The 19,428-nt window shown below is 30.7% G+C and overlaps 1 protein-coding gene across 4 annotated transcripts in view; it reads right to left on the bottom strand.

Annotated features, from left to right (window-relative positions):
- LOC107450904 (protein eva-1 homolog C) overlaps positions 1 to 19,428 on the bottom strand; it is a 35,346-nt gene that overhangs the window by 5,630 nt on the left and 10,288 nt on the right. For all 4 annotated transcript variants that reach the window (XR_015432754.1, XR_015432755.1, XM_016066843.5 and 1 more), the window contains exons 2-6: positions 13,135 to 13,325; positions 10,424 to 10,547; positions 5,155 to 5,304; positions 4,939 to 5,079; positions 3,827 to 3,955 (exon numbers count right to left, since the gene is read on the bottom strand). Coding sequence is in view for 2 of the 4 variants with exons in the window: in XM_016066843.5 (XP_015922329.2) it covers positions 3,827 to 3,955; positions 4,939 to 5,079; positions 5,155 to 5,304; positions 10,424 to 10,547; positions 13,135 to 13,325 (735 nt within the window). In the remaining 2 variants the exon portion in view is untranslated. The remainder of the gene's footprint in view (positions 1 to 3,826; positions 3,956 to 4,938; positions 5,080 to 5,154; positions 5,305 to 10,423; positions 10,548 to 13,134; positions 13,326 to 19,428) is intronic.

Raw genomic sequence — 19,428 nt, 5'->3', positions numbered from 1 at the left:
TGGTCCAAATGTACCTTGAATTTATTCAAGCTCACTCATACTTTAAACCAGGGAACTCATACTTTAAACCAACCCTATGCCCGCGGGCACCATGGCGCCCGTCGATCGATCTAGGTGCGCCCGCTGCTCAACGATAACATTTTCAGTTTTCCATTTTCCCAATAAATGCTATGCAAATACATACTGAAGTATGCTGGCTCAGTGAAGGTAAAGTACTTGAATAGATTTCTACATTTAATTGGAGAAATAAAAAATTATCTTGCAACCAAAAATCAAACATTTTTAGAACTAAGAGATCCTCTTTGGCTAGCAGATTTGTCTTTCATAACGGACATAAGGGAAAAACTAAATTATTTAAACTTGGAACTGCAGGGAAAGGACAAACATAAAGCAAAAATGATAGAGGCTGTTAACTCGTTCAGAGCTAAGCTAGTTTTGTGGATATCACATTTGAAAATGAAGTCTCTTTTGCATTTTCCAAACATGAAAAAATTGATAGGTGACAGTGAAATTGACATTTGTCATCAACCTCCAATTGCTTAAAGATCAATTTAATAGCAGCAATTTATTATCATCGAGCCTTTGATAACTTTTTGGTCAATCCTTTTACCAACCAAATAAACGTAATAGCAACATACATTTCAGAATTTCTTCAAGTAAAGTGAGAAGAATTGGATATATAAATTTTGGATCTCCATTGGATGACATTATCCTCAAATCACATGAGAAATTCTGGAATATATTTGAAGGACTAAATTCCATTCTTAAAAAGAGCATCATACTCATATTCTCCCAATTACGTAGCGCTGGTCAGCGAAATGCCATGCGAAACACCACATGCCACTGTATTTTATAAATAATTTTTATACTTCGCATGTTTTGAAAGCAATTTAGTAATCATTTATTTTACACAAAAATATTAATTGCATTCATATGTTAAATTAATTTTTGAAATTTAATTTTTTGTGCACTATATGTAGTGTGTATTATTACCTATGTCTACCAACTATAAATTTATCTTGAAAAAATAAATGGTGCCCGCCATTCGACCGATATTCTGGTATTTGCTCTTAGGTACAAAAAGGTTGGGGACCACTGCTCTTTAAACGTTACCCTAAATAACTATTCGGTGATGATTGAGTAACATTTAGCGACATTTATGTAATTCATTCATGTTTTATCAACCTAGAATAATTCCTCAATATACTTCAAACATTTAATCTCATTCATACTTTAAAACGTTATCTTAAATAACTGTTCGGTGATGAGTGAGTAACATTTATCGTCATTTATATAACCCTTTGGTTTTAATTTTGAGTGTTTAAGGCTACAGTGGACCTTTATATTGCCAAAAATTGATAAAAATTTCGGTTTTTTTTTTGGACATATTTAGACACTTGTTTCATTGCTTTTTCAACTGAAATTTTTTTTTTTTAAATTTCGTCTTTTTTTGAGATGTTATAGGGTAGTTTCGTTTTCACATTATGAAGCCACGCCCCTTTTCTTACACAAAAAGCTGTTTTTCCCAAAATTGAAATTTTGTTATGTTTCACGTATTCAAAATGTTCCAGTCGACTTTGTTTTCATCCTATTAAGATGAAATTTTTTTCTAGTTATTTATATGTATATTAGATTAAGTTTATGCATTTGTTTCTGTTTTATAACAAGTAATAAAAGAGTTATCGGGTTTCATGTACCTAACGACCTTTATTTTGAAACAAAAATCTACATAAAATTTGTTTTTTGGTCATAAATTTAAAATAAATTTCGGAAAATTCCTATATAATGCATAAAGCTTTTAACATTTATCTCTAAAAAAAGAATATTAAAAAAAAATAAAAAAATTTTTTAATTTAAGCCGCTGGGAGCATTTTAAAATTGATGAAATTTTTTTCAAAAAATTTTAAATTTCTCAAAAATGGTCCAAATATTTTATACAAAAATTTTTGCAAGGGCATATCTTGATAGAATACATAAGTTATAAAAAAAGTTTTAGTGTAGCATAAAAACTAAAAAAATTTTTTTTGAACGTCCACTGTAGCCTTAAAGTAACACTTTATTTTAAGTTTGAGAGATAAAAGTAAAACAGCGTATGGTCACTTTTTCTGGGAGCATAAGCTAAGTTTACTACAATTGTTATAGATTTAAAAAAAAAAATTGTTGTTTGTTACATTAATTGTACAATCAATGGGTGACTAATTTGCTTGCACTATTTAAGAAAGCATGGACATCTTTTAATTTCGTGACGTAGCGGAGTTAAATGTTACCCGAGCTTACAAGCAAAACGTAAATATTTGTCTCGGCTTTGTACAAAATCGTAAAATACCGGCTTCGAAATGTGTTTGTTCCTCTCCGAGCAAGGCTCTTTAAGTAACAAAACCGGTTAAACCTTTATCCTGGCTTCGAATAACAATAAAACGTAAAGCAAATATTTAGAGAAAGCGAATTAGTTCAGAGGCTTCACCCATGACAAGTCGTGTATTGTTACTAGTATTAGTATCAGACACAGAGCTTCAAATGAAATTTTAGCTATCTAGCTAGAAGGAAAATGGTCAAGTTTATTTTAATGACGAATTCTATTGAGCAGTAAAACTGTGATATAAATTCTGCTTAAAACTGTCGGTAAATGATTTGAAACAGCCACGAGGATTTCAAAGAGATTTGAGCGCTCTAGTTAGTCAAAAAGAGGTCGAAATTTTGATTTGAAAGATTTCACCCTCACAAACATGACACGAAAAAGAGTTGTGAATGAAAACATAGTATTAATGCTACATTTCATTTAAATATACTGAAAATGGGTATTATATTTTTAATACTCGTATCACCATAAATAGAGATGAATGATTGCATGATTGAAAAAAATTAAGTTATTCCATTGGTCCACATTTTTTTAAAGGCTTATTTTAATTTTATGTTTGGTAAGAGAGGTCCTAAAATTAAAAATTTAAAGTAAAATTTATAAAATATTTTTCAAAATAAGGGAAAATTTGAGCTTAACTACAATTTTTTCATAGCACGCTAACAAGTCCACAACAAATTGTAATCCATACATTTCAAATTAATTTTTTTTCTAGATCAACAATGTGACTACCGATGTCTTGAATCTTAAAAAGAATTTAAAAAAAACAATAAAATAAATTTAAATATATTGTTTAATCTTGAATTTTTTTAAAAAAATTCTAAATGTTCTGATTTAAAAAGCTTGATAAATATAACAAATTCACACTTTGATCTTAGCTTTTTTTAGTTCCTGACATCCCTGCATTTTTACAAAATCAACATACAAAATTTCAAAGAATTAACGTTTATTACCTATGGTAACCTTTAATTATCGTTTTTTGTAATGTGTGTTAATAGCGTAGCTTAAAAAACTTTTCTCGAAGTCAACATTTTTCGGGAAATGAAACAAAGATTCTGAGAACAAAGAATTAATAATTCGAAAATTAATTCCTAAAAATTAATTTCATTGTCTTAAAACTGTAGTTTATTCACAAAAAAAAAAGATTTAAATACTCAAAGCAAGAAATATTTTAGTTTCATTTTCGGGCCTTTACTTTAGTTTTCGACTGTCAGCATTCAAAAAATAAATACTATTACTTTATGTCTAAAAATCGGAGATCAAAAATATAAAGCGTTTTTGAAAGCAAATAAATTAAGGGTCAAATATGAATAATAATAATAAAAATCGAGATAGCCGATTTTCATCGAGTCTGTTACCTTAAACAGCACATTTGTTTCAATGACAATATAAAATAATGTGAAAGTTTTGTTTGAAAAGAAGTCTTATGATAAATGAGAGTGAAGAAGAAGAATAACGTCTACTTACGAGGCCAATGATTGGCCTGTTTCATTGATTGATCCTTTCCACGAAACCAGCCGGGAAATGAAGTCGTCTCTATACTCTCACCCGTCGACATGCTGCTGATCGACTGTTTCACCAGAACCGTTTTTTCAACTATAAATATAGAAAGGACTAAACATTCATCCTAATTTTAGATAATTATTATTGTTCTCATTTCAAATAATGTGAATGTTACAGTGAAAATGCAATGAATATCAAGAAAATAAGATGTCAGAAACATTTTTCATTATTTTAACCCTAATAATATTCAATGAGGCCGGGATAGCCTGGTTGGCAGGAAGCTGGACTCACTATTGTGACAACAGGAGTTCGAATCCAGCCGGCCGAAGACTCCACGTGTAGTAAATGATAACTGGTGCACGTTAAATCTGTCGGGTCACAAATTCCTCCATGTTCCCATAACAAATCTAAACCTCTGGGGGTACTTAATTGGAGATGGATCGTTCTCTGGTTTAGGTCAAAATTACGAACTGTGCATGAATAAATGGATGTATGAATGGGTCCTTCCCTATAAACGGGTGTGACGTACGGCTCTTTTTGTTCTTAATAACTGGCCTAAATGTATGTTTTTTGAATATTTTTTAATAGTCCAAAAAGAGAATATCAGTTGTTAGATTTAGAGATGATACATTATAATTTAAGCCAGGAAACAAAATAGTAATTTAAATCTGACTAATATGTTATCGAGAAAGTCTGGATGTAAAACCACCAAAACCTGTTTAATTACGTGATGAAATAGGAGTTGATTCACCATTTTCATATGGCAATAAAGCTAGTTTTGTTATTTTTAATCCCGCTTTCATTAATAGTTATCCGTTAAGATTTCTCAAATTTTTTGTCTCGGTTTAATATTAATTTGCAACCTCTAATGTTTTTACTTTTTTAACTTCATTTTATACAAGAATTCTGAAAAAAAAATAACAGTTGCGATGATTAAGGAACTCACTGCATACAGATTCCAACTTTCTAAATCTTCGTATTAGGATTTGCTCTTAAAGTAAAATGAATTAATAAGTATTAATTTAATTAGTAAAGTTTAAACAATCAGATGGAATGAATACATGAATCGTTCTTACCACAACTATACTTGACTTTAAGATGCTTTCTGCCTTTGCACATTGGATCACCAAATGTAAGAGTATCAGCTAACAATGAGCAGTTCTCCTTTCCTGAACAAATTCTATCAACAGTCTGATCTACGTAACTGACCGTACAATCTAATTGAACAAATGTGAACTGTCAGTATGTATTTAGAAATGAGTCTTTAACAGAAAAGGTGTAAAAGACATTACCTTCAGTTCGTGTGTTGTCAGTTTGTGGACAATCGATGACATCCTCTTTTGTGGTACCAAAATAGGCAGATAAAATTATGATGACTTGACCAGGAGGACATTTTAGATAAAGATATTTGTCTTCGCACGCTACCTTGTTCAGAAACTCTTCTGTAAATGCAATAAAAATATGAGCATTTGTTAATCTGTCTCATTATTTCATTTTAAAATTATTTACATTCAATATCGATTTATTTGAAATTTAAACAATTATAATATATAAATAAATAACAACAGAACAAAATTTTAAAAGCACGTTCCATTTTAAATACTTTAAAAACCATTCCTTTTTAGGTAGGGTTAAGTAAAATTTCAGAACTCATATTATATGGGGCAAAACCTAGTTATTCTAATTTGTTTATTGAATTTTCTTCTAACAATCAAAACGTTGAGAGTGATTTTTTTTCCTCACCACAAATATGAAATCAAATGATACATTATCCGATTTTCTTACTTTATAAATCTGAAATTTGTTCGTTTAGGTGTTTTGTGGCACTTTCAAAAATGAAAATAAAAAATATCAAATTATTTTACTAGTTTATTTATTTTACTAATTATTTTACTATTTGAAGTCTTAAGATTTTCTCTTAAAACCACCTGAAAAAATTAGCAAATAAAAGCAGCCAAGATACAATATTAAACTAAAGACAATACTTTTTATTTTTATTTTAATCAGAGTATTTTCATTTTCTTTTTTCAAAAATAAAATATAATGAAAAAATTATTTTACCACATAAGTTCGTTTTTATCATAACCGAAAAACTCCCTTTATTTTTATTAAATCTTATAACGTCATCATAAATTTTAAAATTTATTCATTCAAATTAACATATTTGACGATTAATTAAACAATATTTATTACAAAAAGCGGATTAAAAAGTATCAAAATAAACAACTTAAATTAATAAATATTTTAAATAGCAAAACAAAATCAAAATTGCAAATTTAAACTGTATACATTAGAGTGCCATTATTACTAAAACAAACTTCGGTGTAAAAACTCGCAAGTATATTTAGAAACAAATACCATCCATTTTTTTTTCTTTTGAAATTTTTTAGTTGTTCTTTGTAACAAATTACTTGAAAAAAAATCATGTGACGTCTATTAGTTTCGGCGCAGAAAAATTATACTTAAGGTCTTTTAATATCAAAGAAATTTTCATTAATTTTGATGTCATGTAAACACGTGTTGCCTCTATGAAAATAGGCTCATGTTACTAAATCAATACGTATTACATTTTCACTCTTATGTAATTGAGTAACACATAGCGTTACAAAAACACACTTTTTGCACTCTCTAAATCTGGACAAGATCATAAAAACGTCATTAATGGTGGTATTCTAAGGGTTTTTTGCTTCTTCCAACTAATGAATTGACGGTTATAAGTTTTGCTTCATTATGAATCAACTAAAAAAACTGACTGAACATCCTTTTTAACTGTTTGATAGTGTCCATTTAATTTTTGTTGCGCAACTCTTTTTCTCCCGATATATAAAAATATTTTCAAAATTCTTATTCGTCCAAAAGTCATTGCAATTTAAAACGTTTTGATTATTTTTTAAATCCATGTAATCATTTATTTCGTTAGGATTACCATAACAAAAGAATGTACTTTACATTAAATTACAATAATATAACTTATTATTATAGAGTTAACGCCAATATGGCGACAATTGTCGCCTTGAAAAATGTTTGAAATTTACAAAATAGTAAGGAAAAAAGTTTTTTTCATCAATTTTTTTGCATTTAAAAAAAAATCGTTTTACTAATTTTGTTGTTCTACTAGTGGTCTGGAATTCAAATGCGTGGTATTCAAATAATATTACGGATAAATGTGCTTTCTCATTAAAATTGACTTTATTTAAAATTTTATAATTTTTAGACAATTAACTGTTAAAATAATATTTTGTTAGCTCTTACTTTTCTGTTTTCCTCATTTATTTACTTAGTTGGTCTCAGCATTTTAATATCGATGTTGAATCTATTTACTAATATAATTTTAATTTTTTTCACTTCATTTAATTAAATAGTAATCTTTAATCAGTAAGGCAATGAACTTAATTATTTTTAAGGTGTTATAGATGGTAATTAATAATTTTTTGATATGTGCCATAACATGAATTATGTAATCATAATGTTCGATTTTATTTTTCTAGTTTGTCTACCATAATAAATTTTTGGACCACTAGATTTTCATTGCTGGCGTGAAGCCTACTCATTATAAACAATATGATCTTTTTATTGACTTTTAAGAAGAAAAAAAAAACTACAATGAATGAGAAGCAATCACGGGGGTTGGTGAGCGAAGCAAACATTTAGTTGTTGTTACTCAATATTGATGCACAACTCTTTTTAGTATAAAAAATTGGAAAATGAAGTAATTTCAGCATAATTCTTTCAAGATTTGACTTATCGAATACCTGTATTATTGCGTGTTAAAAAATTTTTTTATATAAATAAATCAGCAAAACTAATCATTTTAATAAAGCGAGATTACAATTTTCGAGTCAAAACATTGAGAGGCATTTTGTAATCATCGCTCTTACTGTAAATTTACTGTAAATGCTTATCAAAAGGAAAGTATCTATGCTCATTGATATTTAAGCGAGGTATAAACAAATACGCTGTTATAATGTGTCAAATCGCTAATGAGTAGGGCGGGATGTTAAATATCGAAACCAGTTTGATTGCTTTATAACCGCCGTTGAACAGCCGACCCAATTTTATGGGTTTACGACTACTAATGTTCAACTCCGTAGCCTTGTAATTTTGAACCCAATCCAGAAGACAAGGGAACTCCTGGATCGAGTACTGGGAGAAATTTGCCTTCGTGGAGGACTTTTTGATGGAGCTAACCCGCATTTGCGTTACAAGGAGAGGAAGACCACGAGTACCTCCCACGGTTAGCCTAACGGCAAGGGGACTCTATCCCATGATCCGTCTACCACTGAGGATATTTCACGCTTGCACTGTGGTCGGTGCAAGCCGGATGCGGAGTTCGTATCGACTGGGATTCGATCCCGGTTCGACACATTGGAAGGCGAACGCTCTATCCTCTCAGCCATCGCGGCTCGAGTTTGATTGCTTTTTTTTTTATAACCGTCGTTGAACAGCCGACCCAATTTCATGGGCTTACGACTACTAACGATCAACTCCGTAGCCTTGTAATTTTGAACCAATCCAGAAGACAAGGAAACTCCTGGATCAGTACCCCCAGAGGTATTGATTTGTAGTGGGAACATGGAGGACTTTGAGACTCGACAGATTTAACGCGCATCAGTCACCATTTACTACACGGGGAGTCTTTGGCCGGCGAGGATCGAACCCACGACCTCTTGGACTTGGGCCCAGCGCCCTACCGACCAGGCTATTCCGGCCTTTAAGTGTGATTGCTTGAGGAAACTTGGAGGTAATCAAGTTACTAGCCACCTTTCAACTCTCGCTTTTTCGAGCAATCAAAGTTTTGATATTTTAAGTCTCGCCTACCTCAGTAGTTAAGTTCATTAAAATTTAATAGCGTTTTTAGTTTTTTTTCTCACTTAAATAATAATTTCTAATACCTCATAAGCAAACTTTTTTCACTTCATTTCAGAGAAAAATTCTTAAAATATAAATTGAGAATGGTTGTCAATACGAACCCACCTAAATTGACACGTATTTTTTGCAAGGGGGTTTATGAAAAAGAGTATTTCAGTAATAACATAAAACAAGGCATCTAAATAAATTTGACAAAAGAAATGAAAGTGGCTATAGTGAAGTGGCAATCATTCAAAAACATTACTTTTTTTTCTGAAAATGATTAAACCTATGTGAAAGTGAAATATCAAATTGTAGAAAAGAAAAAAAATCTATACTTCGATAGAAATAGCGAGTTGAAAGGAAAGAAAATTTACACTAACGAACTTTTATGCAAATTGATCCACTTTTCTTCGAAAATACCTACAGAGAATACGAAATATCTTATGGGTAATAAAAATTGACGTTCTGAATTTACTTTTCAAGTGTGGGTAGTTTATCTTAAAAGTTATATTGAAATTTTGTTTCCAATTTTATGAAATAAAGTTTTCACTATGGTTGAGTGGCGTAAAAAGAAAAACTTTGTAAGAGTTAGATTTTCTGAAACTTCATCAAAACCTCCTGCGTCTTTTAATCGTGATTATTTGTTAAGTGTTTCTTTTCTTTTCACTTTTTCTTTTTTTTTTCCAATGTCCATCTCGATATTGATATACGTACATCATTCGGGTAACAGAAGGGAAGATTTGTTGTGTTTCAGGGTTACCATCATATTAGGTGGACGACCAATAATTAATAATGTTGGTATATAATAACTGATGGTTAAAAGTTTGAAAGTCAGAAATCTTTAGTGCAAAAAGAATAAGTTCATTAGAAATAGCAATCGATAAAATTAAGCGATAATCATTACATTTTGTCCCGAATATAGAAATTGCAATAAGATTTATGATACTTTATGAAACATTTATTTACATTTATGATACTTTAAACTAATTGATTTAAAAATTATTTCTGATGTACGATAACACTGATTTTCAAGAATAAATTTAAGACATTTCTATTGATTTTGTTTCATTACAGTTTAACTTAAACTTTACAAATAAAGTGTATCGATATTATCGAAATTTTTACCTGCAAATTCATAACTTGCCTTTCCACGTTGAATGAGTAAGATTACTTAAAAAAGAAAACAGATGAAAGTTTTGTCATAATTACTGCAACAGACGATTAAATAAATGCTATTTCACAGAAATAAATCGAACTTTAATATCAGCAAGAAGAAAAAAAGCATATTTATTAAAAGAAACTGTAAGAAAACTAATTGTTGAAACAACGTGTAAAAACTTAGTCTACTTATTTTTTGACGTTATTGCTCATTTTTTAAGGCATTATTTGTGCTTTTACGCGTTGCTGTCGATTCTTTAGTGACAATTTTTGTGTTTTTACACGTTGTTGTTTGTCTATTTTGTTGAAACGCTTGTGCTTTTACAAGCTGCTATGTATTCTTTTGTGGAACTTTTTGTGCTTTTAAGCGTTGTTTTCTATAATTTTGTGCTTTTACAATTCATGTTCGGTTTATGAAGTTCTTAGTTAACTCTTTTTTATTTGCAAACATACACATATTACTTATTTTAGAGATGAGTGTCAAGATTAGGTATAATGAAAAGCACATCATGATAAACAGTTTCATTAAAAGTACAGTAATAAGGTTAGTACCTGGTCTACATTTGTACATGACTTCGGCATATTTTTGTACCCCACGACATGGATCACTGGGAAACATATCAGGATATATGAGAAGCCGACATACTTTTCCAGTATGACACTGAGCTTGAATAACCTGTGCCAAATAGAGTTTAATTATTAAAAATGGGATGCAAGAATAATTGACAATGAGCTTGGATAACCTGTGCCAAATAGAGTTTAATTATTAAAAATGGGATACAAGAATAATTGACAATGAGCTTGGATAACCTGTGCCAAATAGAATTTAATTATTAAAAATGGGATACAAGAATAATTGACAATGAGCTTGGATAACCTGTGCCAAATAGAGTTTAATTATTAAAAATGGGATACAAGAATAATTGACACTGAGCTTGAATAACCTGTGCCAAATAGAGTTTAATTATTAAAAATGGGATACAAGAATAATTGACAATGAGCTTGGATAACCTGTGCCAAATAGAGTTTAATTATTAAAAATGGGATACAAGAATAATTGACAATGAGCTTGAATAACCTGTGCCAAATAGAGTTTAATTATTAAAAATGGGATACAAGAATAATTGACAATGAGCTTGGATAACCTGTGCCAAATAGAGTTTAATTATTGAAAATGGGATACAAGAATAATTGGCAATGAGCTTGAATAACCTGTGCCAAATAGAGTTTAATTATTAAAAATGGGATACAAGAATAATTGGCAATGAGCTTGGATAACCTGTGCCAAATAGAGTTTAATTATTAAAAATGGGATACAAGAATAATTGACAATGAGCTTGGATAACCTGTGCCAAATAGAGTTTAATTATTAAAAATGGGATACAAGAATAATTGACAATGAGCTTGAATAACCTGTGCCAAATAGAGTTTAATTATTAAAAATGGGATGCAAGAATAATTGACAATGAGCTTGGATAACCTGTGCCAAATAGAGTTTAATTATTGAAAACGTAACAAAAGGCTAATCAACATATTAATAAATTAAGTTTTAATAATCTTACTTATATTTAGAAAATATAATAACACTAAAAAGTTCTACGATGATAACGCAGACTAATAATCATCGTATTTGGATAATAATTGTCGACTAGAAGAATGCATATGTAACTCGAAGTCTCATGATTTCTACTGTTAAAATAATTGTATGAAGAATTATTTTAAACTATTTTTATTACGTATAACATAATAAGATATAATTACTGTTTTATTTATTGTGAATTAATTTTACTTATACTAAAAATTAAATGCATTGCTATTTCCAAAAATTAAATACATAATAATTTTTTGACTGTTATTCATTCCCTTAATTAACATCGGTGCTCTCTGGTTGGTCGGTGGTTGGAACAGTTATTACATTATACATCTTTAAAGCCGAATATTCTTTTCAAAAATAAGACTTTTTGCCTGTCTTAATCAAATAGAAGTGAAAAATTTCTGAGGCTTCTGTTCTATTCTTCTTCTATATATATTCTGTTATTTTTTTTGCCAAATTTATTATTTTATTCGCTAGTAAATTTGCTTTAAAAAGGCTTTAACGTAGTTTTATATAAAAGTAGTTAAGATTGCTACCTACCTGGCATCCCCAAAATGACCAACGATTTGAAAATCAATTACAGAAGATGAAATTGTACAGTTTTCCGTCCTTTTGCTTAGGAAACAGATAATTCTCACAAAGTTTCAAAATTAGTTTCAAAACTCGTCACCAGATGACGATGTTAAAAATTTTTAACCGTCATTGAACAGCCGACCCAATTTTGGGTTTACGACTACTAATGTTCATCTCCGTAGCCTTGTAATTTTGAACCCAATGGGACAAGAGAACTCCTGGATCAAGTATTGGGAGAAATTTGCCTTTGTGGGGGACTCTTTGATGGAACTAACCCGCATTTACGTTACATGGAGAGAAAAACCACTCATGGTTGGCCTGACGGCAAGGGGACTGTAACCCATGATCCGTCATGATTTTACGTCAGCACTGTAGTCGGTGCGATCCGGGTGCGGAATTCGTATCAACCAGCCATCGCTCGAAATCGAACCCGGTTCATCTCATTGAAATGCAAACGTTCTATCCCCTGCCCACCACAGCTCGACGTTGTTAAGATGATAAGAACCACAAAAACAATATTTTAAGATAAAATCTTTTTGCAGTAACAACCTGGTGCAGTTAAAAGTCAAAATTATCAGACGCCCATGTAAATATTTAATTGGCTGACATGAACCAGAAATCATTGTTTTATAATTTTATTAGTCTGCAATGCTGGCGGAATTTGCAACTATTTCTGAAACTTGGTAAAAAACGACATTACTGAAACAGCCCATTGTGGGGGAATGGAGGTTAAGGCTCTACAATTTCGTGATCAGCGGCATGATTGTGGCAATGTGGTCAGCATTGAACACAGGCCATCTTTACTTCTCGGACAAGTAGGTAACCATCGATTTTAAGCTGGGTGGGCTTCACTGGTGATTTTTGAAGCTTGGTTAAAATATATATATTCTTAGGTTTCTAAGCAGAACACAGCATTTTATTTTTTATTTTCTTCCGTTTTTAATATAATTTTTTTTTTTAAATCTCAGTTATTTCAGGAAAACTCAATTTTTATTATAACATACAAACTTGACAAATTGCCGTATTACTTTGTTAATATATCAATATTAGCAATTAATTGTAGAAGAAAAACAAAAAAGAAATGTCTTTGACATACTTTTAAAGCATCTTGGACGTTGCAAGAGCTGTAATATGGTTTTTGCCCAGGACATAGTTCATTAGATGTCGAATATCTTCCGTACTGTACGAACTGTACACTAATTACAGTATTTGGAGTGCAGGTAAGATTTAATTGTTCCCCATCACAGGCATGAGCTTGAAATGATGTCAGCTTACTGTACAAAAAGTCTAAAAATTCAAAATAGAAAAATGTAACTATATGCTTATAAAATATAAGTTTATCATCATAATATTTTATACATTTGCTACAGTGTTAATGGAACGATTCTCTTACAGATGCATAAATATTTTGTGCACACTTTTGAGGAAGCTATTTTTCTTATTTCAGACATCCTGACTATTTTTCTTGTCTGATTTGAAAGGCGTGTGCACTACACCTAAAATAATATTTTGTCATGACCCTCCCAAAGACAAACTATACATTTTCTCACTCTTGCAGATTCGTATATTAGTGAAAAAATTCAAGATTTTCAGATCATTCGTCACAGAATGTTCGTAAACACAATTCATCACAAAACTATGGAAATGCTTTGTATTCACAGGAACAAACAGTGGGGGTCTAAAAGTTCAGGACATATTTTTAAAAAAAAATTAAAATCAATCAAATGAAATAGTGGGATTTTTGCTGAAATATATATCCAATACGTTTTCTTTAAGCATGATTTATATTTCATTTTAGTTTATAATCGTCGCTGAATCGTTGCCTTTGAAGAGGACTTTTTGATGGAACTCGCAATAAATTACATAGAGAGGAAAACCTCCCATGGTTATCTTGATGGCAAGGGGACTCTAACCCATGATCCACCTACCACCGGGGATATTTTACGTCGGAACTGTGGTCAGTGCGAATCTGGTGCAGAATTCGTATAGACTAACCGTCGCTGAGATTCGAACCTGGCTCACCTGATTGGAAAGCGAGCTCTCTGTCCTCTGTGCCCAAAACATGATTCATAAATTTTGTTCATTATATAACTGTTATCTTTGTTAATAATAATAATGAAGACTACATCGTAGTATAATGATGGTATAATAATTCGAGCTATAAATGTAGAGTACATCACATAAATCGAAAATATATCGTGGGTCTAATACTAAAACTTAATAACTCAACATTATATCAATTACGCCTCTGTCTCATAATGTTAAAGTAATAATAAACTCTACCTTTACACTTTCTTTAAGAGATATATATTATAAAATTAACTTTCGAATTTTCAAGCAGCTTCTAAAATTTTGTTTTTAAATAATTGTATTAAAAGTTTTCATTGTATTTATACGATGAAATAAATCATATCAATCGAATCAGTTCACTTAATGATTTGAGCCACTTATTCAGATCAATGATTCGAATCATCTAAAATATTGATTAGAGTCAGCTCTTCCACTTACTACATCCACATCAGTGATGAAAATAACCAGATTCATCTGCAATTTAAATCTGTTTGGGTAAATAGTGATTTGATCTAGCCATTGAATCAAGTGATTCCAATCAGTTTTAAGATGATTTGGATCATCGAATTTCAAATCATACCAATATTACGAAACAATGAATCAGGAACTATCAATTCTACTTGGCATACTATTAGTTATCAAAAATGTGAAATTGTTAACAAGAATATGATTCCGTCAATGATTGGAAGAGATTCAGAGTTAGAATATGATTCCGTCAATGATTGGAAAAGACTCAGAGTTAGAATATGATTCCGTCAATGATTGGAAGAGATTCAGAGTTAGAATATGATTCCGTCAATGATTGGAAGAGATTCAGAGTTAGAATATGATTCCGTCAATGATTGGAAAAGATTCAGAGTTAGAATATGATTCCGTCAATGATTGGAAAAGATTCAGAGTTAGAATATGATTCCGTCAATGATTGGAAGAGATTCAGAGTTAGAATATGATTCCGTCAATGATTGGAAGAGATTCAGAGTTAGAATATGATTCCGTCAATGATTGGAAAAGATTCAGAGTTAGAATATGATTCCGTCAATGATTGGAAAAGATTCAGAGTTAGAATATGATTCCGTCAATGATTGGAAGAGATTCAGAGTTAGAATATGATTCCGTCAATGATTGGAAGAGATTCAGAGTTAGAATATGATTCCGCAAATTTACATTTTATGGAACCATTTTCACAAGGAAAAAATATATTCTTTTCCTAATTCTGACTTTTCTATTTTGCGGGGCGTAGTTAGACTGCTTGCGAAACGAATTAATCTATGGCTGCCAATGAGCAAAATTTGAAAACTATCTTTCTTAACATTTAGATAAAAACAAGTAGTGGACTGCATAATTGCCATTTTCAAATTTAATGGTGAAAATTACATTTTATCACAAGTGTAACAAAAGGGAAATTTCGCAAAATATGGTTTTGTTTTAATTAAAAAATCTTTTTCCTGATTATGTATCAATAGAGCACAACTTAAATGTTCAATTAAAAAAAAAAAAAACTTTGAAATTTAACTTCTCTGCCAAAATAATTAAAACCCACATTCGCCAAAAACTTTTTACACAACAATATTAAATTATAGGAAATAAAAAGAAAATGAGGAAAAAAGAATTTTCCGGTTAAAAACTTCCATCGATTCAATCTAACTGTCTGTCGAATTTCCAGACCACAATTTCAAACCATTCTCATAAGATTGCCAGCATATTTCCTCCCTTACTTTTAAGAAAAATAAACTTCGGCATAAATTTAACGTTCCCTAGTTTCCGGTTAACAAGAAAAGAAAAATAGAAAGAAAATAAAAATAGGGAAAGAATCTCTTACTCATAGAACATTTATCGCAAACACATCTCACTTGGCGTAAACTTAGTTGGCGTTTGTTTATATGACCACGTGGAACTATGGTTGAATAAAAAAAGAAAAATAATAATAATAAAAAGGAGGAAGAATCCTTATAGTCTCCCTTCAAATTGTATTTTTAGCGATAACCAATTCTACTTACGACATGCTAAGTGTTAACAGATTAGGTAATTACGATTCTATCAGATAAAGGACTGGAAATCTTCATGAGAAATAAAAGACATTATTGCCTGTTTATTGCGTTTGGTAAGCTATCCATTATGCGAACAGTTTGTAAACATTTAAATGCCATTTTATTGTGGCATTCATGACGTAAGTTTATGCGTGCAGTTTTCAGAAGATTACAGAAGGTATTTTGGCCCAGTTTTCTGAAGAATGTCAGAGGATACATGTCCACTTTTTAAACATTTTAATTGTCGACAGATTTTGTTTTGTAGAGAAAATTTGTAGAATAACTCCAAGAGAAATTCTGAAATTTTCTGCAAAATATAAGCTTAAAAAGTGGTCAGAATACCTTCAAATTTTTTTTCGATTCCATTTTTATAAAAAGGAAAATTAGTAGAATATCATTAAAAGGAATTCTGAAAATTTTTGGTGAAATCTAAAAATATGGGCTAAATACTTAGAAGCTTTCACCGTATTCCATTTTTATTGAAAGGAAAATTTGGAGGAGATCATTAGAAGAAATTCTAAAAAAATTTCTGAAAAATACAAAAAGTGGACGAAATACATTAAAATTTTCTTTCGAATTTATCTTTATTAAGGAAAATCTGTAGAATATCATCGGAATTCTTAAAATTTTTTGCGAAATCTAACCTTAAAAAGTAGTTAGAATACCTTAAAATTTTATTTCGAATCCATTTTTATAAAAAGGAAAATTAGTAGGATATCAATAAAAGGAATTCTGAAAAATTTCTGCAAAATCTAAAAGATGGGCCAAATACCTTCAAACTTTCTCCGAATTCATTTTTATTGCAAGGAGCATTTCTATTGCAGAAAATCATAAGAAGAAATTCTGAAACATTTTCTGCAAAATACAAAAAGTGGGCTAATTACATTCAAATCTTCTTTCAAATTCATTTTTAATGGAAGGAAAATGATTTGCTCCTCTCCACTACAGTCGGTTTTTTTTTTTTTTTTTTTTTTCGTTTTCTTTTATTTCTCTCTCTCTCTCTCTCTCTGTCGGCTACTGTGGTTTTCTAGTTCTATTTCCCACCCTTATTTTTCCATTTTCATGGGCAACTTTTGTTTCTTCTCATTCTTGCGTCTGGCAAGTCTTGATAATGGGCGCCTGTTTCTGGGCGTTTGAAACATGACTGTTATTTCAAATTTAGCTATTTTTGATACGCATGAAGTTTTTAATCAAGTAAGTCCTTGGCATATTCATTCAATTTGCTACGAGAGAGATTCATAAGTATTGTTTATCACACAACTGTTATATTGCAGTAAAGAAAAATACATAAATACATTGTAAAATTATAATTTTAAATGTACCATTAATTTGAAATGAAAGTTTCAATTTTTAAAAAGAGCCGACCTGGTGGCCGAGTGGTTAGCGTGCCTGACTGCGGAGCCGATGGTTGCGGGTTCGAATCCCGCTCAGGGCATGGATGTTTCTTTCTCTCTGTGTGTGTTCTATGTCCTTTCTTCCGTGGGATTGTGTGAATGTAACCCGCCCTATAAACGGGTTTGTGGTTGTATGACATGGGCGACGCTGCTCCACCGCCGTTGCTTAGCCATAGGTGCTCACTGGGTAACGATAAGAGAGTAGCAATTTTGGCATTTTGCCGACCAGTGGCCGAGTGGTTAGCTCGTCTGACTGCGGAGCCGTTGGTGGTGGGTTCGAATCCCGCTCAGACCATGGATGTCCTTTCTCCTTTGTGTGTGGATGTGACCCCTCCCTATAAACGGGTTTGTGGTTGTGTGACGTGGGCGACGCTGCTACACCGCCGTGGTTTCGCCACAGGTGCCCACTGGGTAACGAGAAGAGAGTAAGCAGTTCTGGCACTTTCTGAGGCCAATGAACAATAGTTCCAAGTGCCCGCCATTAAAAAAAGAAAAAAAATGTAAAAAAAAAACGCAAAGATATTGCGTCTTTTTTTACAAAATTATGGAAATAGTGATCGAAGTGAAGTTGCTGATAAAAACTTTTTTTCTTCGTTGTTCTTCCATTTTTTAAGTGAAAACGCAAAAAAAAAAGAAGAAAAAAAAAAGAACAACGCTTAGAAAAGATTTTGGAATATTATCAATAGCATTCTCAATATTCAAAATCATTTATTTGCTATTTCAATATGTATAAACATAATCTAAATCTACAATATATGTTTCCGAAATTAAATTTTTTAAAAATTCTGTTAGAATCAGAAGAAAAATATAACACGAAACAAACTTTGAAAAAATTATTATTTTTGCAGTTCTAAATCATATAATTCTGGAAACATTAGTTTAAATTATGCTTATTAGTTATTGAATATTCGATATTATTATTTAATTATTTAATATTTGTTCACTCAGTTTTGACTTTCAACATTCTATCAATTTTAGCCCTTCTCTTTTCTCATAATATCTCAAACCAATGTTTAAAGTTTGAATTTCAAAAAGGATGTTTTGTCTGCATTAAGTTCTGTATATAGAAAAACTAAAAAGATAAACGAAATAAGTGGTATTTTTAAACTAACTATTCGACCTATTTCGTTTAAATTTAGTATTTTTTCATTTCAAATAACACAATTTAAAATAAAGTAAAAAAATTTAAAAAGTTTTTCCGATCATTTTTCATTAAAATAGTGAATAATTATTTTTCGGTATCGAATTTTATAATTAAGGGCAATTTATAATTGAGACTTTTTTCGATTCACTTAAAAACTTCCTGAAGATATATTGAAATATGCAAAAAGAGGGGGAAGTAGCCCAACTTTCGTCTTTTCTCCTAATTAAACTATTGGCACCATCTTTACCAGATTATGGATAACCGCCAAATTTTGATGTTCAAGAATCCAAATCCATCGAAAAAAAATTTATATTTAATCAAAGAAAGTATGTATTTATGTCCGTTTCTGTAACTTAATTAACTGTTAGAAATTAATTAGCATATTTGAGATCAACTCTTGGAACCATTAAGTTTGGTTTGAAGTACGTGGAAACCCTATCATTAGAACGAAAGTTATTCATGGTGATATATATATAAAGTGTTAAATTTAATTTAATAAGATTTTTTTTTAAATTAATCAATCTCTTGGGAATTTGAATTACACTTTCAGTTTTTAATCTATATTATTGGTGATACTACGATATATTATACTGAATGTAGCCGAAATCGCTACCTTCATTTTTAAAGCTAAATTTTTAGTCTTGAAACCATAAACAAATGTTGAAGTACGTTCTAAGATTTTGTACCATTAAATAAAATAAAAAAAAGAAGGGGTAGTAATTTTTCCGTTTTTATATTGTGAGAAAAACTAATGT

This window comes from Parasteatoda tepidariorum, chromosome 3, assembly GCF_982258835.1.
Source record: "Parasteatoda tepidariorum strain Cologne lab strain chromosome 3, Ptep-v5.0, whole genome shotgun sequence".
NCBI classification, from domain to species: domain Eukaryota; kingdom Metazoa; phylum Arthropoda; class Arachnida; order Araneae; family Theridiidae; genus Parasteatoda; species Parasteatoda tepidariorum.
The sequence above is the reverse complement of the archived record's forward strand: the minus strand, read 5'-3'. Positions and strand labels throughout refer to the sequence as shown.